The sequence below is a fragment of the Charadrius vociferus genome, unplaced genomic scaffold, assembly GCF_000708025.1.
Source record: "Charadrius vociferus isolate BGI_N301 unplaced genomic scaffold, ASM70802v2 scaffold610, whole genome shotgun sequence".
Lineage (NCBI taxonomy): Eukaryota > Metazoa > Chordata > Aves > Charadriiformes > Charadriidae > Charadrius > Charadrius vociferus.
Window position 1 is genome coordinate 361,489 of NW_009646437.1, and position 25,953 is coordinate 387,441.

The window sequence follows — 25,953 nt, forward strand, 5'->3', positions numbered from 1 at the left end:
AAAAATGTAAAATATCCTCAGTCATGCAATGCCTCAGGCTAGGGTTTTTTCAGAGATGCAAAAGATGCTAGATGCAAAAAGAAATGGTAAAAATATAACCTTAATTAAACAAAACAAAAAACTACCTTCACATGTTTCAAATGAGGAAACAGCAAACGAAGCTCTGGCAACTAGCATTTGCTTCAAACAGTTCAATGGCATTGCTTTTCACCCCCAAAAGTCTAAAGCAAATTAAGAATCGGACTCTGTTTTCACATCTGAGTCCAATAACTCATCCCAGGGGCACTGTAGCTTCACTTGCAGCTCCTACTTCTTTACAATGGGAAAACATTGACATCACATAGGCACCTTTTCAGCGCATCAGGTGGGAGACTAGCCTCTAAAAAGGAAGACCCCTGGACTGGCCAACATTAGAATGTGTGAATAACCTCCAAAAGCTATTTCAGCTTCAGAAAGACTCGCTAGACAGAGCATCCATTCCTGCCACCCAATCCCAAGAGCTGTCCCTGGACAAAATAATATGCAAACAGATATCTGAAGATGCATAAAAAAGTTGTAAGACAAAAATACTGAAGTTGTGAAGGGAGATGGGCAACACCAGATGCCAGTGAGGAAAAACTGAGGAACAAATAAAAAAACTGCAAGTTCTCTTATGCAGCTAGACCGATTTGTTTAATTTGCCTATATGAAAGGACTCTGAGATCTAATGCTCTACACCACATACGTCTACCACTGGATTTCATCTAGTCAAAGTGTTTTCCATGTTCCACTATGAGGTATCCTGCCTATATCAATTCAACTTGCCTCTCACTTACCTGCAGGTCCAGGAAGCTCAGTGGAACTGAGATGCACGGGCAGTTCAGAAAACAAAAATGGTGAAAATGCTTCACCTTGCATGTAAACAGCAGGTTTCTGCATCTTTCAACAAATGTCCCCCACCCCAAAAGTATTTCCAAAGAGTCAACACAACACTGATGCTAAGACCTCTATCATCTGTTAAAGTTCCTGTTCCAAAGCATAAAAACACTAAGGTTGTTAAAAAACAATAGTTGCAAAGCTTTTTAAGCAAAGGCAAAATCATTTATTTCCCACTAAGATTACTTCTGAAGAAATGGCTGTAACATTTCTCCTAGATTTCCCAAAACTTAACTCAAGTCAGAAAACAAGCTGGAAAAATTTTAGTGGGAATGAACTGAATGGAATCTGACAGAGATAGGAGCAATTAGAGTAGAGCACTACAATAAAACGCATTATGCAAACTTAGCACAAGTCTCAACAATGCTCTGCCAGAAATAGTGACTTGCAGACTATCTACTTGTAAATATATTATTCTTTGTAAGACACGGACACTAAGAACTTGTTACTGCAAATAACAGATGTATGTGTTAGTTAAATATGTGTAAAGTTACAGTGAATTTACAAAAATGAACTGTATTTGTCCCTACTCATATATGTTTGGAGGAACAGCCTCTGAACTATGAATGTATCTCCCCCACAGTTCTTCAAAGCAGCGCTTTATTGTTTATGCAAATACAGTGAACACACTGAAATAAACTGCCATTTACATACATTTTGTTGTAAAGTATACTACAAAAGCAGATTTGTCAAAATGTTAATTCTGTACTCACAGAATTTTTTAAGCAATCATCATCCACATCAAAGTTGGAAGTATCAGTGGGGCTGCTGACTTCTGGGATGTAAGGTGCCTCACAGTTTCTAATGTTGTCCCAATCAATCCCAGCAAAAAATGGATGGTTCTTAAAGTCTTCTATCCCATTTTGTCCAAGTCGATGCTCTCTGCTACAAATGAGCCTTCGGATGAGGTCTTTTGCACTTTCAGAGACATCTGTCACTTGAGCAGGAAACTGAAATCTCTCCTTAAAGATTAAAATAAGAGAAAATAGTTTATTACCAAGAAAAAGTTGGAAAATCACCCTTCTTGGTGAAAATTATTATGTAGAAAAAGAAATGTGCAAATACTCCGGTTCTTAAATATATGTAGTATGGTTTCTAGGAAAAAGACTTCCCCAAAGGACAGAAACTATTGAAAATTTTTTGCCTCCCAATGTTATTTCTTTATTTAAATTTCTCTTACACTTTTGAATCCTACAGCTACCTCCATGTGGAAGAACATTTAAGAATCTTCTGCATAAGCCAACCAATGGATCCCGCCAGAAGAAACTAACGCAAAAGGAGTGATGTAATGTAGCCAAGATTCACTCCACAGAGTGAACTAACAGCCATGTTTCCAAATCCAGATTTTTAGTTTTGAATTGCTTTATCCTCAAGCAAAGCCATCTGCAATCCATAACCACAAACTTACTATATGGAAACATATTTTTTGTTCTGCATTTATGAACATTAACATAATCGGTACATATAAACTCAGTTTTGAATAAGACTTCAAGTTACTCTATTACTGATTAAAAATTAGCTTAGAGAGAGACAGAAAGAGAAAGTGCACTAACTTTGTGGTTCATTATTTTCCCATAGGTCTCCACCAAGGACTCAGCATAAAAGGGCGTTTCTCCGTAAAGCATTTCATACATGCAAACGCCTAGGGACCACCAGTCACACTCGGGCCCATACTTCCCTTTTCCATCTTCCATGGCCTGCAAGATTTCTGGAGAGATGTAGTCTGGTGTTCCAACTGCCACTGAAGATTGGACCTGTAGAAGTTACATTTTGAGGACTAAAATCAACTTCCATTGTTAGAGCCACTGTTGCTTATGGCACTGCGTGTGTATATATAAATATAGCCTAGTGTTCTGGTTATAACAGTAACAACTAAACACGCTAAAAGGCTTCTAAATTGATAAAGAAATACATAAGCATCCAAGGCACTACGTTAATAGGCATCCCAATGACATACCTTTTGCTCAACTCTTACAAATATTTAATAACAGAGAAAGAAGACGACTGTCAATTCTTTGGCTTACAGTTGTTATTCAGTAATTATAGATTAAGTAAGCACATATATTAAATACTTTGCAACACTCTGGGACAGGATTAACACACTGCAATTACATTCTAGTCACACCTACTGTCTACTGTGCAAGTTTAAATATACTGCTAAAATATTATGATATGCTAGTTGTCTCTCATCCTGCTTATACCGAAGCTTACATTTTCAATAAAGGTTAGAGCTCAGAGCACAAAACTGAGATGCACAGTTCATCAACAAATACCTACTCAGTACTAATAGTGCAGCTTCTCTTTATTTATTCATGAGTTCACTATATGCATGTAAAATGCTTTTAATATACAGTTAATCCAACCAAAGTGTGGTCATATTTTGAACCAAGGTTAGTTACATACCAATACCATTACAATTCCATTTCATTTGACATAAGGCACCTTTTCTCTTTATTAGCACACATTTTAGCAGCTAGCAAAGGACTGAAGAAAAGGTGTTTAGGAATATATCACTCTTTCTAATTTACCGTGCCATCTTCCATCAGTTTCAGACAAGAACCAAAATCTGCTAATCGAATATGTCCATTCATATCCATCAAAATGTTGTCTGGTTTAATATCCCTGCAAATAAAACACATTTCAGAGTTAGTACAAAAATGTATTGCGTAATATATAGTCCAAGCATTAACTTCACAATACCCTTATCACTCAAAACCAGCAACAGATCAGTAGACGGAACACAATCACTCATATGATGAAATTTGCACCAGGGACATTTCATGACAGGGGCTGTGGATCAAATCATAACATGCCTGTTAATTTTAGTAAGCATTGCGTGGTCAAATTCCTCTCATCTCTCACAGGTAGACAGGCGAATCTTACTTGCTCTGAACTTTTGTAAGTAACACTTTTAAATCTTCTAATGAATTTTAGTGAAGAACTCTCAAGTGAAAGATGTATGCTTATACTGGAGCTGTAAAACAATCTCTAAGTTTTCTTATAGAACAAAGGTCAATGAAACCTTAAAATAATTAATGCATTTTTAAATTTAGTGTCTTTCATCAAAATTTTTCTCTCATGTACATCTCAGCTCACTATGTACGTCTGTCATATTTCTGCTGAAATTACCAACAAAGCCATTGTACACACTGTTGCAGCTCTGCTTGGCCAAATTCTGCAGCTACTTACTCAGTGAACAGTCATTTATAAGACTTAGGACCAAATCCCCTAAAACAAACTAAAATCAAGAGAAGCCCTGATTTTGCTTCATTTTCCTAACAACTTACAAATGAATGTCGTCAATTGCTTTGCAATTTTCAAAATATTCACAAGCTAGGATACTCACATTGCACATGACAGCAAGGTTTGTTGGGTTTTGGTTTTTGTTTCTAATAAAAACTGAGTTATAAATGATGTTTACTAAGAATTTATAACGGCAAAAAAACTAGAACCATACCTTGAACATTATAGAAACAATGGCATAAAGGTGCCACACTGTTAAACCCTTAGTGACAATTAACATGGAAACAGCATGTCATTTTGAAGAAAAGTACTTTCTGAATTTGTGTTACCCAAAGACAAATAGGAATAGGCTGTGGCCCATGCTGAAAACAAATCTTAGCCACCTTCCAAGCATCCAGAAAATCCAGAAAGATTTACAAAGTAAAAAGCAAACATTACTGAAGAAATCATACTTCTGCATCTCGCAACTGAGTGTATGGACATCACAAAAATGAACTGAGTCCATTCTCTAAGTAACATTCTTCCATTTGATTTTTGCTGACACTGGATAGTCTAAAGAATTGCAACCTCCAGATTGAGATAACTTTATTTATTTTACATTCACCCACCAAAAACATTCCTTAAACGTGTTCCTAAATAAAAACAAACACATGCTATTGAGATCTCTGGAATTATAACTTCAGTTTAAAACACTTTGCAAAAACATGCACCTAAAACTTAAGCTCCTCTTAAAAGCTGGACCTAGTTCAAGCTAAACAAAAACATGAGTCACCCTTGAGGCTCCGTTTATCCATGTTCTATCTTTTAATATATTCCCAAGAGAAATAATAATAATAAAAATAAAAATAATCATCATCATCATCCCAACCTCCCCCACTCAATCTCACAAAACAGCAGAAAACATGAAAAATCTCGCTCTGTTGTCAACACTGTGCAAAAACAAACCTGCAAAACAACATTAAAAGCACTCAGAGGAACAAGTATTTCTTGCAAAGCCCAGTTTGTAAGAGTCAGTAATAACTTCATAAGAACAATTTTTATAGTTAAGGAAAAAGAGACCAATTTAATGCATACAAATTCTTCTCAGCTCTTGTAACAGAAGGTACGGGTTATGAACAACTGTTCTGAATTCAACTGAACTACGTTAATAAAAGACAGTTTGAAAGACAAGAATTGCTGGCATCTGCAGAGCAGAGTAAAGGGAAAGTTAAGAAAATTATGAGCCCCAGAGGGGAACAAGGAAGGGGAGTAATTATTGCCAGTGTAACTGAAGAGTTCGAAGGTGGTGATTATGGGGAAAAATAATATGTCATAAAACCCGCATCTCTACTGAGCCTGCAGTTGTTAGATTCCATTAGAATTATGAGTTTTGTTCCAGGTTTTTGTTTTAAATGGTGTTTGGTGACTCTCCCCTAGTGATTAGAACTGATTCTTCTCCTGTTCTAAACAGAGCACAGTCTTCCCTCTTCACACCCACTCCATATTCCCTGGCTTATCCCAGTTTCCTCACTGGATGAACTGGTTCCCTCTTCCCATGCTTCCATCTCGGCTACAGTTTTATTCCTATTATCCCCTGACTCCTAGACTCACCTCAAACACTGAGATGTCCAATCCTCCACAGCCTACCAAACCCGAATCTCCTCCCCTTTCACCTCCATCTTTCTCTCTAAGCTTCTTCGCTCCTAAGTCCTAGTCTCCCCGCACGTACACGTTTAACTAACGGCTTTTTCTCCAGTCTCAGTAGCGGTCAGTATTTCTCCACAGTCACTTCCCAGATTCCCTTCCCCTTGGCTTCCTATTCCTCTAATCCTTACTATCCTCTTTCCTCCCGTCTAATTTTTGTTCTGTTGCACAGGAATCCTCTTTGGCACCAAAAGGAAGAGCACTATTAACAAAAAAGTGGCTCCACACTGCCTCTCGTGTCTATTTACCAACATGTCCCAAAACTACAGGGCAAGTCCCTTCATCCTTTCAGCTCTGGAACAGTGCAAATCTACAGCAGCAGAAAACCAAAAAGCATTTAGGGACCAAACTCTGCTTATGGTTGTTTGAAACTCATAACAGCTGGCATATTAGGGGGAAAATGACAACCAGAAAATATCTAGGTGGGCGGCAGAAGAATGAAAATACGTCCACAACTCAAGAAAGATTCTCTCCTGGATTTCAATGGTGCCTCCATATCCCAGAGCAGAAGAATTTCTCACAGGACTTGTAAGAATTATTTTATTCATTTAAAATCTATACAGGAAAAGCAATGCATGTTTCTTGATCTCGTCCCTGGAAAGAGATGACACTGCTTCAGGCAGGTAATAATGAAGGAAAATTCCAGACCAAGTAGCTAAAATCTGGCAAAAGTAATGAGCATATAATGAAAAGTTATATGGTTTAGTGAATAGACCACTGGGCTGAATCTCCCTAGATAAGAGTTACTGGATGATTGTGGCCAAACCATTTCAACATCACTCAACAATAACACTGGTGCTCAGTCAAGCAACTAATATCATCTGGCTAGAAGGCTGTGGAGCACTAGTATTCTAATAACCCTGTAATTAGTCCACAATAAAAGAAGAAGGCCTGCTCACTTGAAATACGAAATAATAATTCAGTTTAAAGAGGTAAAAGCATTTGGAAGCCATTTTATGAACCAGATTTATAGTGGGAGCAAGTATTGAATTGAGGGAATTGCTCTGACACCACTGTGCCCTCCGGAGACCCGGAGTTCTACCAAGTCCCAGACAGTTCAGCCCTACTCTTGAGAGCAGCTTCTAAGGGAAGTCCAATGTGCGATGGGTACGTGTTGACAGAATTAGACCTGGTTAAATCAAGCTAGTACAAGTACTTCAAATGTACTCCACAGTAAATTAAGGGGACAGGGGTATCCAGCATACCCAAAGAAATGCAAACCTTCCTTCAATCAACTTTCCTGTAGCATTGCCACCTGAGGATGTGCACTGAACAAAGACTGCTCTTGTGGTGGGGTTTTTTTTTTTTGGAATGAGTGATAGACTATCACCAGAGGACCTAGAAGCCTGGACCAAATAAACTTCTTTAAAAACACATACATCCATTTAAACCATGACTCCAACAAAGAGTACAGGAATGCCTTCTGTTTTTCTGAGCTGCACTGGCCTTGACTGTACGAGAAAATCAGCACTGCAGAGCAGCTTGGATAAAGGGATGCTCTTTGTGTTTACTTTACAGACTTTCATTATTTGCTTCTGTTCGTGTGGAGAATGCTATATGAATAAACAGTCTGTGTGATACTGGAAACTTCACTTGCACAGAAAATGAGTGTGAAGGCTTATGAAAAAAAATTTGAAAAATCTTTAATGAACCATTTTTCATAATGTTTCTTGGTTTATTTGGGGAGCTGCTCTTCAGATTGGCACGTTTACCCAGATGACTTCACTCACCTCTCTTTAAAACAGTTTACTTTCTTAAGCCGTAATTAAAACCCAAACATTTTACATACTAACTGTGTTAATATAAACACCATTCTAAAATGGGACTATAGCAGACATCTGGATTATTGCCATTCATTTTGATTTCTCTGTTAATGAGCCAGAGTAGAATTTCATTTGTTCAGTAAGGTTCAAGAAAAAGTATTCCCTCTGAGATGTGCTAAATCCGTAGCACATTCCAGCTGTAAAACAAACTAAAAAGAATTTTTAATACATGTGAATGTATTTTTTTTTGTCCTGGATTCATTTTTGATCCAAATGAAACTTTAGGAATCGTGAGGTCTTGTGTATTGAAACTTGGACTAGACAACCTCCTAAGTTCCTTCCAACTTGAATCATCATTTTATGGTTTCAAAGTATACCTGTTCCTGAGGTTTATCTATGTCATTCTCTGAATCACTGAATCTATGTTATTCAGTTATTTGCAAGACCACATGGAATTCTTCAGGTCTACAGCACAGGAACCAGCAGATTCCAGAAGAATCATAAGTTAATTTTGTTTTATGGGCAGTCTCATGGAGGCAGGGGACCAGACAAACAGAAAGGAAGAACATCAAAAATAGAGTGACACTTAATGCAAGAACTGTAACACAATGATTAAGCAGCATTAAGATTGTCATGTCAGACAACACCAAAGATAATGCCAGTGGACCAACTGACAGGCCCACGTATTTAAGTTTACGCAACAAAAACCCTTCTGGCATTAAAGAGTTTGTGATGAGTAGGGATCCTTCCTTTTGGTACTGTACAGTTATGATGCAGAATGTGCTCGCTTTGGTTATTCATTTGTAGTGCATTTATTTAGTTTTGGGGTTTTTTTGGTTTTGTTTTTTTTAAACAAAAATGATGAGGCAGAAATGGATTAAAAGGTGAGTCCTCCTTTGTAACCAATATCAACAAAAGGTGGCCAGATAGTAGAAGAGGGCATCTCTCAATATGTCCTTATTGGAATAAACACTTCAGATACTAACGGACTGAACTCATGTACACAGCTGAGCTCTTAAAAAAGTGGCAGAACTGAAATGACAATAAAAGGGGCTTATGTGGTTCTAAACAACTGCAAAATGAGCTGAGCCTGGAGAAAAAAGTGGACCTGTCTGAAATCAAAGGAGCAATTCGATAGCTGAGCTACCAGTTTATTTTAGCTCACTGGATAAGAAAGGGATAATTCAGAAAACAAATTTTTGTTTCTAATGTTAACATTAGAAAAGCATGGAAATTAATTTTCCTAAACAGGTCACATGCCCCAAGACATACTGTCCTTGAATAGTAAAGAATAAAGTGAATAGCTTACATTAAGTTATTTTTCTGTGAAATCTTCACATGAACAGTGGGGGTTTTTTTAATGCTATCGATGCAAATTAAAATACAAGCAGATGAGAAAAATAAATTAGTTTCAGGTGTAACTGCTGGCACAGAGAAACTGATCCAGACAACTTATTACTAATTGCGGATTTCACAGCACATTATTTTCTCATTATACATGCAAGAGCGTTCCCCAAAAGTATAAATCAAAAGGTTAAAAGCAGACATCAATGCTTATAATTATCCACTCTTACAACAAGAAATGTTATCCTTTGCCAAGATACCTACTCTAAAAAAACATAACCAAGATCTTACTGCCAGAATGCCTGGACTTTTTATCCAAAATTCCTTCAGAACACAGGATTATCCTTAGTCAGGATAGAAGTTTGGCAAACTGTTTATTTCACTCCCTTCTGTTGTTTCAGGCAGACTTTTCTTCCACATTCTTCTTCTCCTCACACAGAAATGCTACATCCATGATAAAAAAATGAAGACATTTGGTTTTGGCAGCACTCCAATGAAAGGAGAAAATTTGGTGCCCGTGAAGTTTTTATTAAGGTATTCAGTGATGCCATACTGGCAGCCTGCTTCAGATATGCAGAGTGTAACAGCTGGTGAACTTCCATCAATAATGCTCGTCAATGGATGCATTTTTTTCCACAGTCAAACCTACAGACATTGATGTCCAGGAGCTTATTTCTATTTTCCATTACAGTGTACTGGGTTATATCAAAGTCAAAGTTGCCATATTCTGCCAACTACAGTTTATCTGAATTCTAGTGAGCAAAACTAGAAATACACTCCATCTGGCAGAAAGACCAATGTGCACTGAGCCAAATTAGATTTGGACAGTCGGCAGTTATTCTTTAGTAATCCCAAGAAGATAGGCTGCACAAGATAGCAGCATGAGAAAACTGGAATATGTTGTACCTCATTAACCGTGCCTCTTATCAAGACTCTACGGTGCCTCCTCCTAAACAGACACTCCTCCACTTTTGGGCGGAAGCCAGTAAGTGCATATTTCAATTGAATTCAAAATCATTTTAATAACTTTGATCACAACCTTATTATTTACATAGCACCCAAACAGTTGCATCATGTTTGTATATTAAACAAAACCTGCTTCACATAAAGCTGACAAACTAAAGCTTGCAACTGAAAAAGACATAGTAGCCTTGCATATAGCCTTGAAGTCAATGGGAATAGTCAAAGTCTAAACACTTTAGGATTTAAGCCTTAATAAGCAAAGCAACTACATGTGAAAAATAAATGCTACAAAGAATCTTATTTTAGAATTACGATGAGGAAGTTTAACTTTTTTTTTCCCCCCCTTAAACAGTATCTTAATACTGTAAGACTCCCTCGTTTTCTCATTAACTCTTGATAATAAATCATTATGTGTGTGTTGTTCCAGGAACACCGAGTAATTCACACCTACTAAAGGAATCTCACTACTCGCAGCAGCAGGAGATTCACCTAAATCTCATTAAAGTCAGTGGACAGACTCCCATCGATTACTAGGAAACATCAACCAAACCAAGACAGTAAAGTTTCTAGATCTGTGATATAGTCATTATTTATTGATCAATGTGTGCGATTTTATATTTATACTGTTATACATCCTAAACGAGTTTTATTCTCATTAATATTACAAAACTAAATGAAAGACAACACAGAAATCAAGGTTTCATGTACTAGATGCAGTACCTCTGCTACATGACATACAGAATGAGTACTGAATCCAAATACACTTAGTTTCAGACTATGCATTGTGCCAAAGTGTACTTTTTTAATCCCTAATCCAGATTGAGGAAAATAACTTCTGCGTCCACTAAAGATAAGGTAGTTACATTTCTCTTTTACTACAAAGAACTTGCCCCATAGACTTGAAGCATACAATGCAAAGAAGACTAAGGCGAATTGTTATCCACATTGAGCGTGGGCAACACAAGTAGTAATGAATTTAAATCCCAATGAAAGATACTTAGATGAGATATTAGAAAGCACTTTCATAATGACTGTAGGACACTGGAACAAATTGCTTAGGGAAATTTCACCATCTCCAGCACTGGTTTTTTTTTTGGTTTTTTTTTTTTTTTTTTTTTTTAAGAACTGTCTAGACAAACATTTGTCAGGAGTGGTTTAACTATAATTTGATCTTGCTTTGCAACAGAAGAAAAGTATTAGCTGACCTCTCCAAGTCCTCTCCCAGTCCTTTTCTCTACAGTTTCATACTCCTCTTTAATTTCTGCCGCTCAGGCAAGTATTCTGGACACAACACAGTATTTACCTTACGGTATTCAATGTTCTTTATGAATTTCAAATGCTAATAAAGGAAATAATAACAAATAACAGAGAATGAGTACATCAGCCAACACATATACATCTTGAGTTTGTTCAGGCACTGATATTCATTCCTGAACACTGAATTGAGTGCAGTTACTGGCTTATAAATATATGCTCCAGCACATCGTATTATAATGTCCTAGAATTAATTTACCTTAGAAAAAATGTCTCCCTGTGGCCTTTGTGCATGTGTATCTGCTTTCAAATAATGGATCTCTCAAAGATGGTAACAATTCTAAAACAAGGATCATTATTTTTAAAAGCTGGTTATATCCATTTTTTTTTTTTCTCCTTCTTTTAGAAAATAAGTATAAGGGGTGATTAGAAAAATTCTTGTTGATAAGTGCTTGGAAGCTACATACTGCCTGTAGTTAGTGTCTTTCATCTAAAATGCTAATCAACTGACAGAATCAGATATCTATGGAAAAAACCCTCACATCCAGGCAAGGCCCCTCATGCATTATTTTGAAGAGATGTCAGGGCAATGTCACTTGTGATGTCTAAGGATTATTTCTATTGCCTTGTCAGTTTTACAGACTAAAACCAGGAAAACACTGTGACATTTTATAACCATTTTAAATTTAGTACCTTACAATGCCGATTTACAGATGTCATTTTAAACACCTATGAAATAAAAATAAGAGTCGTAGACATTATCAGAAAGACTTTTTATGGCAAACAATCATGGACATAACGGGAAGTTTGATATCCAGTGCATCCTAAAACTGGTAAAGTTCAAATTTAAATAAAAAAAAAAGAAGGGAGGGGTGGGGGTGGTGTAGTGTGTTTAATTGAAATAGTCTGGTGACCAAACATTGGAACGGTCAAAATGAAAAACCCAGAAAAGGAACTGGCCTCTTACAGCAGAGCAAGAATATAGAAGCTAGTAACTTCTCTCGGGGTTGTCTCATACCTGGGTTATTCATATTAGACCAAAAAAACTTGTAGGGTCTCAAACATAAAATTGGGCACACATAAAGAATTGAACATTTGAAGTTTTAATAATGCATTGATCTTGAACAAAATAGTATTGTTGAGTAAAAATTCATGCATAAAAACATTAGAGCTTTGCTATTTCTTTTCAGGTAATTTTAATAGCTTCAGATAGCTTTTTATGCCGGTCTCAGGATGCAAAATATTAAAGGCACAAGCATAAAAGTTTTGAAAGATGTGCAAACAAAAGATGGGAGAAACAAAACAGGATTTTTTTTTTTTTTAATAGAAAAAAAAGCCCATTTGAAAAATAAGTATTTGGTTTGAGAAGTCCAAACATCAGCATAGGAAATTAGTAAGAACTGCTACTAACAATGCAATTTATAAAACTCAAGAAGGAGACAGTGCTAGGAAGTGAGATAAATATTCTTACGTGAAACAAGATAAGTTGTAACACAACTACATAACTACAGATCAAAGTCAATCCAAAATTATGGTTAATTTGAAAGGTCTACTCAAAATCCAGCTGGACAACCTGCTCTCATTGACCTTGCTGTAAACAGGAGGGTTGGACTAGCTGATCTCAAGAGGTCCCTTCCAACCTCAACCATCCTGTGATTCTGTATGATTAAAGTTGCCTTTTCAATTTTCTTACAATAACCAGAATGTTATTACTGAATCAATGCTCCCCAAATCTAATTCTGAAATGCAGTAACACCAAGATACTATATATTCAGTTGTAGCAGCGTATATACTGTCAAGATGTTGTAGCTCAAGAGTTAATGCATCTTAGGCCTTAACATTAATAAGGTGTTTGTCATGATCATTTCTTGACATTAGTAGCAGTCAGGCTTACAAAATTTGTTAAAATGAAAAACTTCCTTTTCCTGCTCTTAAGTCTGACAAGCAGAAAGCCCCTACTTATGCCAAAATGCTTGGCAATCAAGATTAAGTCTTTGACATTGCTGACACTTAAAATAATACATGCTGGTAAGATTGGCCTCAAGCCAATAGATAACACTACCTGAGTTGCCATCCACACCACTGCTCCTTTGCACAGATTTTGTCTGTGTAAGAAGTCCTGGCTACCGGGGAGGCTCATCTCCTCATAAGAATGGCTTCAGCACGAGTCTGTGGCTACGGCAGGGCACAGTGTACAAGTCCGCTCCTTGTATCTCAGAATTATGGTAAGCACCACAGCTCTGTTGGCCCAAAACAGTGTCTTTCTTTCACATACCAATTTCATAAAGAGTTTATACTTACTGCCATATAATGTTAAAGGATCACCTAGCTGGTTTATTCTATTGAAATATAACTTCATCACATGGTTTGCCTCTCACATCAGGAGCCCCAGCTACAGTCACAACTTTCCCTAACGTCTCTTTCTTTTCTTAATGGAAGACTCTGTCCTCATTCTGACTCCCTAGTTAATCATATTGAAACTCTCTGTACAACAATTTTGAACTTGAAAGCAAAGGAAGAAATATTTTTTTTTTAAAATGTATTTATTTTAAACTAAGATTTACAGTAAGACTTTTAGGTGGTGTATATATATGGAATTTGCAGAAGAGGCAAACTAGGCCTGGACTACTTATCTGAAGCTCATATTCCAGCACATGGATTGCTTTTCTCATTATGTTTTCTCTAGCTAAATTGCTTGTAAATTTGCACTATATGTATGCTTCTTTATTATTATGAAAGAATATTCTCAGGAATACACAGGCACTAAAACAGAGTACATAAATCCTTTTCTTTTAGATATGTTTATGTCAGGACTGACTGTTTACTTATTGATGGTTCTTCAGAACCCAACTACTTGCAGGCAGAAGGGTTCAAAATAGATGTTTAAATTATACCTTTATGTGAGTAAAGTGCCTGCACTGAAAATGCAATAATAACTTGAAATGAAGGAGCCTCTGGGAAAGAAGTGATGGCAGGGAGTGGATTGCTCACCTAGCAAGCAGCCTATACCAGAGGGGCCCGGAAGAAAAAAGAAACCAATTGAAAACCAGCCATGAACCAGAAGTTTGGCCACGATGAGCCACATACTATTTGTGAAGGAAGGGTTGGAAACCTTTAATTGACACAGCATTTAGAAAAAAAAAAAAAAAAAAAAAAAACAAAAAACCACACAACCCAAACAAACCAAAAAACATGATTTCATTTCTCTACCTCCATCTGGTGTTCTTCTAGTTTTCTAATAAGTTACAAATACATGCAGTGGAGGACCTGGCTGAGGACACTCACTATTTTTGCCTCTCTAACCTGCCCAGCTGTCACAAAGCTTTTTTTGGATCTTATCATTCTGCTTTCACATTCCTCAACAGAAACTCCACACCAACAACATTCATCAGAGAAAACGGCCATTTGAGTCAACACTTGGAGAATAATGGCCTTCAGGCTCAAGCCCAACGTTGGGTGAATAGTGAGAAACAACACTAAGCACATGGTAGACATAACTATCACAGAAGTGTATTCAAATATCTTGAACACAGTTTGCTCTTTTTTGTGGCAGTCTATTAGATGACACTTTAAAATACTTACCAAAAACCAAACCAGTTTAAGCTGATGGTGGTAGAAACAAGTTTTATTGATCGCCCAATTTCAAATATTAGGTTTATTCACTGAAGATTTCAATGTCATTACAATGGAATACCAAGCAGCTTGTTTGAACTCTGTGAACTTCAGTTGACAGAGCTATTTCTGGGTTGCTGAACTGTACTCTTTTGTATCATTCTACACTTTTACTTTAAAAGACATGAACAGAAATATTATCATGACAATTAAAAAAAAAAAAGACTGTATATTTGCCACGTCAACTTTATTGGCATTTAATTTTGGCTTCTAAGAACTTAAGTAAACAGATTAAGAACTCCACAACCACTACCCTGCAGCATATTCTAAAGATTAAAAAATTAAAGTCTGCTAAGTAAGGCTAATTCATGTCAAAGCTTTTAGATTTCTAATAGTATCATGAGTTACTGGCGGGTAAAGGAGTAGAAAGAGTAAGCTCCTTAGGAATGTTATGTCCATCTGTGAGTGCCATCTGTCAAAGAAAGCCTGAAAGAAGAGGCTAAAGAGGAATCCAGAATATGCCCAGCTGTTGTACTCTAAATTACTACCTATGCTAGAAAACCTTAACACATATTTCTAGGCAGATAAATGCTTTCTTTCCTTTTGGTTCTCATTTTAGATATGCAGTCTCTGTTCTCTGCGTTTCAGTGCAACCACACAGTCTCTGAAACAGCTTATTGCATTGAATAATTCTAAGAGTAAATTAGATAACAAAGAACTTGATCAGTTTTGACAATGACAGTCAAAAAACAATTTTTCATATGCCTTTGTTTATTTAAACACACTGATGGTACTCAGAAAGCAATTCACAGAAGAACGTTCACTCAGAAGCTGTCTGGAGAATTTTACAAGTATTAGTACATATTCCTATATATGTGTTTGCATGTGGATCTGCATGAGACACACATATATGTTTTTTAATTATGAGGGATATTTATAAGTGCCCTGATCTGAAGCAGGCTGTCAGTTGCAAATCACTAGAAAATTTCTGGGACTGATGAAAGAAACTAACCTGCTGCATCCATACTGCATCCCACAGCAACTCTTGCCTAGTCCTTTTCTATCTTCCTCTGGGAATAAATACACAGATATAAATACACCAAGAATTATGGGAGGTGAGGGAAAGGGAGGTCTGTACAGAAATGAGTTCTGAGATCACTGGATGCTTTTCGTTTTGCCAAAGGAAGGATATACAGTCTTAATATGAGGGTGATCTTATTCTTCTCCCATCCATGTACTCGATCAGCAATAAAAATCACCATGAAGCTATAAAAATATATTAAAGCGGGAGGGTAGGGGGGGAGGCACACAGAAGAATGTAGAACATACTGTAAGGACACGTAAAACATAGGAACAGAGAGCACATTACAAAAATTTAAATAAATAGTTTCTTGTTCCTGGGTTATGTGGGAAACAGAACAAAGATAAGATGCAAAAGCTGCAAAGTAAACCCTGGAAGCTAAAAAAATGGTTTACAATGAGAAGAAAACCAATGCCATCCCAAGAGAACAAATATATACATCAAATACTTGCCATAGCTGTTGCAAGCATGTGGAGAAGCACTGTTATATCCTATATATCTTTCTGTTTTTCCCCCAGGCTAACATGGCTTTAGATTTCACATATTTTTTGAAAGACCTTCCTGCCCAGCAGGAAGAGAAATGTTTCAGAAAACAACACTACTATACAGCTATTTTAGCGTGCTACACAGATCCTTTGCTTTCTTCTTCCTTTGTCCAATTAAAGTTTGGTCAGCAGTTACACTGATACTTGTGATTCCTCTTTTCTCATGGAAGTTGTTGTTAAGAATATCTAAAAAAAAGGGGGGGGAAGGCAGGGGATCAGCTACTGAAGAACAACAGACAAAAGCATGGCTTTTCCAAATTATGTCTTCTACTTAACTGTGCCCTAAATTAACATTACATAGGTTAAATGCTAATAGGAAAGAAGAGTCCTTCCCAGTGTGTAGATAAAAAGTAGAACAGTGGAGAGTAAAGAACCTACTACTCCCGAAATAATAAAACTAAGTTTAGGATAATCTCTCTTGCTTCCCCTCAGCTTGATCGTGTTCTTTACTGTATAGCAAATACGGCATTGTATTTATTACCTTTTGGTTATTTGCAAAAAATTAAATGCACTAATGAATAACTGTGTTGAAGGAATTCTATTCACAAGTTGTTAAAATACAGCAGGACATACTGCCATTAAATATAAGAAATGCAAAGTGATATTTAGGTACAGAGAAAAAGAGATTAAGAGCACGTGTGAAAGCACGTCTATGTATGTGTGCAAGGGAAGGAAGAAAAACTGTATTTCACTGGAAATACAGATTTCATGTTATTATTCATTCCATGTCAAACACATGAACCGCTGCTAGTTCAACCTGACTGATGTTGATACAGGCTGAATCAAAGCCTTGCTGGAGGCAGCAAGGAAAAGAATGAGTGCCTTGCAGGAGTGCACACTTGCAAGGCTCTATACTGAAAAGAAAGAAGCAGCAGAGGACCGTATCTTTTCCTGTCTGATGTTCCATAGCCAGACGAAGAATCGTATCGTGACCCTCCCATGAAATTCTCAACCAAGTCCTCCACAGGGAGGACAGCATACAGGGTGGAAGAACCCACCAGTGGAAGGAGGGACATAAATGGCTCTAAATCCATGAGGAAAACACAAATGAAGAAATATACAAATCTTCCCACCTCTGTCATGATGTAATTTGTTTCTTTACTGTATCACTCAAGACTCCAAAATAATTTTAAAAGGGTGAAAAGTAAACATCGTGCCTAGTGGCTCAGCTTCAGACTCCTGACTGGGAAGGTAGCACTTGCCTGCTGAAACCCCGAATGCACGGCAGCAGCCACAGCTGGCATGTCAGGCTCACCCACACAACCTGCCCTCCCCAAACCTGGATACAAGAAAAGCTGGTAATGAGTCTTTAGACTCAGAAGTCCTACCCTGACAAGTAAAACAAGATACATTTTACATTATGATTTGAGTTAGCTTAACACAACTGAAAAGCTAATACCAATGTGAAAAAAGTACAGGTTTTTTTTTTTTCTGACAATGTCCAGGGGAATTGCAAGGTAGGAATAGATGACTCCTAGAAGTCGCCTGTGCCCATCTGAAAAATAGTTTTACTACTTCTTGAAAGATTTTCCCCCCCCCCTCTTATTTTGCTATTTTGAGACAGTAGGGTGCTTTCCTTTTTGACACTAAAATTACAGTCACAGTAACCCATTTTTGGCCTAAATAATGAGGTTTTGGATCTTCATTTTAACTCCTTCTACTCAGGGGTTCTTCTACCCCATTTACTTTTCATGCTGCAAGAGGATGGGATACAGTCTGGGGATTTCTCCTCCTCAGTAAGACCGGCTGCTTGACCCTTGTAGGCTGTCCAGCACAAACATCTACGGAAGCAGAATGGCAAGGGCAGAAAGCAGCGCGCACAGGAGAATGTGGCCCAGGTAAGGATGTGCTCCAGATTCCTAGCCAGATGGTTGATTATTTCAGTAATGCTCAATTTTATTAATTTTTTTTTTCTATGATGCTTTTTCACATTCAATGTTCATACAACAGTCATTAACTGCACAAGGAAGGAGTTTGTCAGAGAGAATATTTTCAAGTCTTTAAAACACTGAGAAGCAGCACCCTGTGCAGACAGCTGAAGGGGATGGTGGTAAGAGTCAGGTTGCACTGATTTTGCTGAAGCACCCAGGTGAAGCAGAAACCTGCATCTCCGTGAAAACTACGGGAAGTGATTCAAGCTTTGTCATTTTTAGATCCTATGACAGAATACAACAGAATTCATATTGAGAAGTTACAATGAAAAAATATAATAGGAAACGATGCACCTCATAGCACTGCTAATTTTTTTTAATTAGAGATTAAGACATGATTGTTTTGATATGCCTAAATTACAAGTGTTGTATTAAAGACAGTTTCAAATAAAGAACTGCAACTACTGAGGGAAAGCTGGGGTTGAACTCACATTTTTAAAAGAAGGTCAGATAATACCATCTTTGAACAATCAGTTATTTAGGAATACTCAACAGTACAAAAAAATTCCCTCCATCGCCCTCAGAAGTCACTCATGTATTCCTTCTCTTCTTGTTTCCCTTGGTCCCATGCTTGTTCTCCATCTAGTATCCTCCTCCATTTAAATAGCTGGTCACTTGGAGGATCAAAGTTGCTATTTTCAGTCACTTAACCTACAGTTAATCTCATTGTTGCTTGCCCGTTTAAATAGAATTAGTTGTCTACTGTGCATCTAATGGCTGACAAGTAAAATGACAGTAAGTCCTTTGCTGTATGTAATGTTACAGAAGGTGTATTTCAGAACTCACAAAATAAGTACTTTTAGCTAGTTTTGACGCTTGCTTTTATACAGTTGCTTGATATTTGAACTTCGGTGACTTGAAGAATGTCTGTATTAATCATTATTGTCTGGCTGAGACTCAAGCACTGCTTTCCTCTCGCCGAAACCAAATTGAAAAGCAAATAGACCAGTTACACCTATAAATTATTTATTAACATGATACATAAGCAGAGTTAATAAAAAACTTTCCTTGGACACGTGCTATACCTAATCTACTCCAGGACAAGTCTGAGTAAAAAACAAAGTAAAAATTTTAACTCATTTCAAATTAAACATCCTGTAAGACTGTTCTCATTTTCAGAAGGGTGGAGTCAAAGATCATTCCTAATTGGTGCCTGTGCCTCAGCTCCAAACAGGAGACACTTCTGAACTCACCACTGGCCAAATGGTACAAACTACGTAGTCGTGGGAAAGTACTGCCTGACTTACTTTAATAGAACAAATAAAACAAAAGCCCAGCATTGAGATTTAAATGTCATAAACACATATTCTTTGACAGAAACTCATGGTTCAAAAGGGTCAATTAGACTACAAGTTTCAAAAAAAAAAAAAAAAGCCTCTGCCACTCTCCTGAAAATTGCATCTACTGAGGTTAAATTCAACTCAAATACTGTATTGACATGAAATCCTCCACTCTGGTACCAGGTGAATCCCCTGGCCTGAAAGACCAGACTGGGCAAGTAACTTGACTATCTGCTTCAAGATGTACTTTTTTTATAAAAAGTCACATGCACCTTGCTAGATAAATTCTGAGATTTTTGTGGCTTTTCTTTCCCTAAAAATTCAGTTGTAGTAGTATTTTAAAGACTTTGTTGCAAGACCCTAAGAAGTTATAATGATAAAACACAACCATCAATTATTGACACTTTTATAAAGTATGCAATAGTGAGAGAAGATCAGTTCTTTAGGAACAATAACAAGGATTTACCAGTTGAATTCTGGTTGAACTAATGATGTTTTTCCTCTTAGCTAGACCCAATTTTCCAGTTTCCTCTTATCTGCCTACAGTCAGTTTTCAAGCTCCCTAATAAAGCCTATTGAAGGGACCAGCTCTGACCTCCTGTGAAGTAGCACATAGCAGATAAGATATTCAGAGTTCTTCTGCTTAATATATTATGCAAATGTAATTACAAATCTCAATAAGATTATTACTGATGCTATTTGAATGTTGTACAAACTAGTATCACACCACCAGGCACTTCCAGCCAAGAATTCTCATTGCCATAAAATACAAATGAAGTCAAAGCCTGCAGTATGAATCCCACACAAGCACACATATCTCAACTATTTCACACACCAGCTGCATTTTTACCTTAAATGTACATTTGGTCCTCAGTAACTGCTGCACCGTGTTCAAGCAGACCAGTTATAGAGAATTTCAATCATAACAAAACCCAAGAACTAAATCAAGACTCTGTCAAAATTTCTAACAGGAGACCAGAAACATCTTTATCCCAGTTCAAGATATTCCGTTTTCATGCAGCAACAGGAATTTCCTGATTTTTCAGAACAACTCCATTATTTCATCACTCTCACCAGCACAGAGGCATTCGAAGATTTTTGATGCTGCTTATAATATTGTACACACAAGTTGAATTGTACCAAACTGGTACTAGGGAATTGGGAAGTAATAATAGAGCCAAAACATGCTTGTGAAATGCTTATTAACCTGAATCGTGTAAGCACAGTCAAAACATTATACAACACTTTCTAACCCACAGAAATTGGTACCCACACCAGGAAGACATACACTGAAATTTAGAGTGAAAATCTAGGGTTTTTTACATTATATTCTCTAAAGTGTTTCAGCATGTTAGAGGTTTCATGTTAGTTTCACCAAGACACTGTAAGATACACACATTCAGTAAGTATACACTTGGAGGAAGACGGAGATTAATACATTTAGACAGGCACCGTTTTGTCAGGCAGCAACACAAAGATTATGGCAACGCATTTCAAAGATAAGTAGGGAAATCAGCAGGCTGTTTTGCATTCATGTAGACAATGGCATAGTATAGAAGTTACTAACTCATTTAAAAATTGTGGGACAGAAATTTTGGGTGTTGGTATATTCATAGAAAAAGCAGGAAAATGACAGAAGAAGCAAAAGGGATTATAGAACTTTTATCTCCCCAGGGAAACTGCACTGAGAGTTTCTATGTTTGCTCATGTTTCTAATGGAGCTGGCATAATTGTTGATGACACATACTTTTTTTTTTTTAAATTTATCTTAGGCATGTTAAGGTCAGACATCATTGTTTATAAGAAATCAGTTTTCCTTAATTGGAATTAAATCTGCGAGAAGCGATGCAGAGGTCTAGTTTGAAGCCAGATACTAGACACAAATGCTGCATTTCTTGCTCATGATATCCTCAGAACCCTTCTGATTTTTTTGATAAGCCACAAGTTAATCTCACTTACAATATTCAAATGGCAATCACATTTTACATTTCGGCATTCACAATTCTCTGAAGCATCCGACTGTCAAAAGCAATCTTAACATTAGTAATGCAGAATCTCAGACAAATGTTTTCCAGGAACTATGGTTTAAAGCAATAAGGTAAGCAAGGACGGAATGAACGTTTATGCAAGAGTTGCAACTTGACAATAATTGCTTTTTTGGCTACAGTGGACAAAAGCCACCACTATAAATCATGCTTTTGTTATTGAATTTCCTATATCTTTGGGGCTTTTATGGTCTTAAAAAGGAAAACCAGCTTTAAGAGGCAAGTGAATAGCAGGAGAATGTTATTTGGAGATATTGCAATTAATCGGGCAGAAAATATGTCTACTTTTTAACATTATTCAAATTTCAATTCCTCAAACATAATGCCTATTATTTAGAATGCTTATAATGAATACCATGTTAGACCATGCCAACCCTGGGAGTAAAATTTGAATTCCAATGCATGCCAAATCATCAGGATCAGGAAATTTTTGTCACAGCATTATGAATTGACACAAAATCACATATGAAAATATTTTAATAGAATTATTTTTTTCCACATGAGTAATAGCACCAGTAAAAGAATGAATGCCAGGACTAGTAACGGTATTGGTAAGGAACTTGCTGAAATAGAGATGACAATGGATAGGTTCTGAAAGAGGAAATAAAATTGGAGGAAGATTATTAGTGGAACGCCTCCAGGGTCAGTTTTGAAACTAACATTTTAGTTAATCACCTTGGCACAAAAAGAAATGCATTCTAATAAAATCTGTAGATATCACAAAGCTGGAAAGCAGAAGTAACAGCAGGGAAGACTGGAACAGACATACAGAAATGGCTAAACTGAACACAATAACAACAAAAATCAGGTTAAATTTAACAGTGAAAAATGTAAACACCTGCCTATTGATAGTAACAGCAGAAACTTCACCTATACGCTAAGACCTTATCAACTGTAAATGACAGAGGAAAATGAATGCGTACCCCAAATAATTATATTATACCTGTACCCTTTAAGTGTGATGGAACCATGGCTCTTGGTTTCACTGGGAGAAATATCCTAACAGAAAAATACTGCCACTGGAACACAAGTTTTTTCTAAAATGGCATGTGGAATATTATATACAACCCTTGTCATTAAAGTTTCAGAAAGCTGAAAGTTGTCTGACAACTTTAAGAGTGAACGACAACTTTAGGAATCACCATACTCAAAATTGGCATGAAACACTACTTCAAAATTGTGATCTGTAAAAAAAATTCCTAAAATTTTAACATATACACAAGAAACTTCAATCAGGCTGCCAAACATGTGCCAAAACTTAACTGTAGCTCCAATAGTATGAAACAGATGAAAATGAAGCAGTCATTGTGGTACAGAAATTTAGTTCTTTTTCATCACTACTAAACTGCTTAGAGTTAGACTCACATTTAAATAAAGAAACATTATCTTTTCCAATTCTTCTTCCTATTTTGCAACACTTTCCCATGATCAAAACCAGTTTTTGAAATACAGCACATGTGGATTTCTTATCTTGCCTTATTTATTGCAGTCCCAAAATCTACTAGCCTTTTTGGAAGTATTCATAATCTAAATGTTCCACTTACTCTTGGCTGTAGCTTGGCTGTTGTTTTATCTACCCAGTCAGAGACAAAAATCAACCTGGACTCAAACACTCTATTGCTCTGCTATAAAAAAGAAAATATGTCCGTCATATGAAATTACACCATGTGTTTATTTTTCATTACACCTGTACTCCACTTTCTTCATACATTAAATGAGGATATAATTAGTTATCTTCATATTCCCAGACAGAGCGTGTAAGACTCCCATACACCCCAGTGGGACACCATCTGATACCCAGTTGACTCTGTTCACCACTTAATTGTCAAGAATCATTATTAGACAATTTCAAGATCTTGCTGCTTTGGTTTTTGTAAAGTTTCTGCTTATCATTGTGTCATCCGTGTGGCACTCTACAAAGTTACCTCTTTTCTGTCACTAAGACAGCCCTTTACATGCTTGCAATCTGCAGGCTGTAGAACAATTTTGGTGTACCAGATTTGTCAGTATGAAAGCAGTTCTGGTAACAATTTGTCTTTTGCTAAGCAAAAATACGGCGGCATATACACAAGTAAGCATATTAAAAATGAAGTGCTCTTGTATAAACGTAACATACCAATATATTTATATGTAAAATTAGCATTAAATTAGTCTATGATATCTCTTGCTTCTGAGGAGGATTGCAAGAATTTGCTTTTTCTAGAAGACCACTGCACTAGAGATCAAAACTGCACTTTCATACAGGAATATTTTATAGTTTATCTAAACCAACTCTTCAGAAAAACAATAGCTCTATTTAATAGATAGGGCCCTATCACATTTAAATCACAGAAAAAAAAAGATAATTTGATGGAAAGGATATGAAAACAATTCATTTATTATTCTTACAAAACAGAAATGAAGGAAAGGAATAAAAACGTATCCTAAAGACCCTCATCCCATAAACCGCTCAGAATGTGTTTGTGTAGAACACATTGTAAGACAATCTTTATTCCAATCAAATGCCAAGGAAACATGCAGGAATAAGCTAGACCAAGTTTGAAGCTTATGTCTATAGCTCTACTACTCTGCTATGTAATAACAGACATAAGACATAATTAATTTGATGTATGTTTTTTGCTTACATCGTTTTCAGAAAACAAATGAACAAAACATACTGACAAGCATGATCCAGATATAATAAACACTGTAACATCTGCCTAAAACTCTTGATGGCAACACACTGAGGAAAGAACTGTAGCCAGAGGCTATGATGGAAGAAATTAATTTGGTTTAAATGCATCCCCATATCTCCAGTACTGCATTTTTTGGCAGAAAAACATGTCAGGACTTTAAAAATAATAAGAAAAATAAGTAGTGTACTGTTTATTCTTAATAAGTGTAATTTTAGTGTGTTTAAGCAAAGGACAGGGTTACTGAAAAAGCAGTTATATTCAATTTGCATATGTAGTAAACTTTTTTTTTTAACATAAAGGGTAAGGCACAATGCTTGTTTAAAAATAAAATTAAAAAAATCATAACTTTTTTTAATATCTAAAGTAGGAACTTATGCCTGAACTTTCAGCCCTTAAACTTAAGCAGAAAAGAGCTGTACCTGCATAAAAGGTTGCCCATAACAGGTTGCTCAGAGAAGCTGTTGAGGCCCCATCCCTGGAGGTGTTCAAGGCCAGGCTGGACGTGGCCTTGGGCAACCTGGTCTAGTGGGAGGTGTCCCTGCCCATGGCAGGGGGGTTGGAACTCGATGATCTTCAAGGTCCCTTCCAACCTAAACCACTCTATGATTCTATAAAAGTAAATTCCTTTCTGTGCTAAAAGTTCAATTTCCTATATAACAAAGACACAACTTTGCTACCATTATACCATATCAGATTTAACCTCCTCTCCCCCTTTTTTCCCCCCTTCTCTTCTAGCCAGTATTTTCTCTTTTCTACCTTTCTAATATGCCCTTTTCCTGGATTTTACACACTATATCTGATTAAAAATTACTGAGTTACAGCGGCAGTAATATCACTGCTTCCTCCTGCACAAGGAAATGCTAAAGGCTGCCCCCCAATAGCTAATAAAGAAAAACTGAACAGCATAAACATCACAGCACCTGAGTCAATAAAGATTTTAATACAACTTTTCAGATAAAGCTCCACAAGGTCTTGCTTCCCTGACCCCAACCACGAAGCCTTCCATAACTGAACCAAGCATGACCTTACGCAAGCATCTGCTTTGTAAGCAGTATTCTAATTTGCAGGATGTTAAGTGACCAATTTTTTCTCATGTAAGAAGTTAAAATCTAGTACTATTTTGCTGTTATTAAAAAGGAACAGGGGTAGGCTCTTCTAACCACAGCTCTTCTGGAAATGTAACAGAGAACTGCTTGCTGTAGAACAGCTTTAACGCAGACAAGGTTATTTGGACTGATACTTCCTTAACTGCCCTTTCAGGAATCAGATTCTTGCACTGATATCTTAATATAATTAAGATATCTTGCAAGGATATCTTAATTTACTATGAAGAAAAGGAAGTATTACATTTAGAGGTTGGGGCAATGGCAATTTAATTCAAAAATTCAAACCCCAAGTTTCTGCTTGTCAAATCTGGCACGTCAGATAGTGAAGACGGTCTCACTCCACATCCATCAAATACTCACTGGGCAGAATGCTCTACCAAGAAACTAGGTAAAAGACAATTGTTTATAACAGTTCTTATAAGGTGTTCAAGCATCTTGATGTTACAGTCTTATACTGAAACTACAGAAATATCAAATGATAAAGCCAAGTTATTATTGCTTATTTATGCAATG

The 25,953-nt window shown here is 36.7% G+C and overlaps 1 protein-coding gene across 4 annotated transcripts in view; it reads right to left on the minus strand.

Annotated features, from left to right (window-relative positions):
• CDC42BPA (CDC42 binding protein kinase alpha (DMPK-like)) overlaps positions 1–25,953 on the minus strand; it is a 188,274-nt gene that overhangs the window by 77,572 nt on the left and 84,749 nt on the right. For all 4 annotated transcript variants that reach the window (XM_009881824.1, XM_009881817.1, XM_009881810.1 and 1 more), the window contains exons 6-8: positions 3,444–3,537; positions 2,469–2,669; positions 1,629–1,877 (exon numbers count right to left, since the gene is read on the minus strand). In XM_009881824.1, coding sequence (XP_009880126.1) covers positions 1,629–1,877; positions 2,469–2,669; positions 3,444–3,537 — 544 coding nt within the window. The remainder of the gene's footprint in view (positions 1–1,628; positions 1,878–2,468; positions 2,670–3,443; positions 3,538–25,953) is intronic.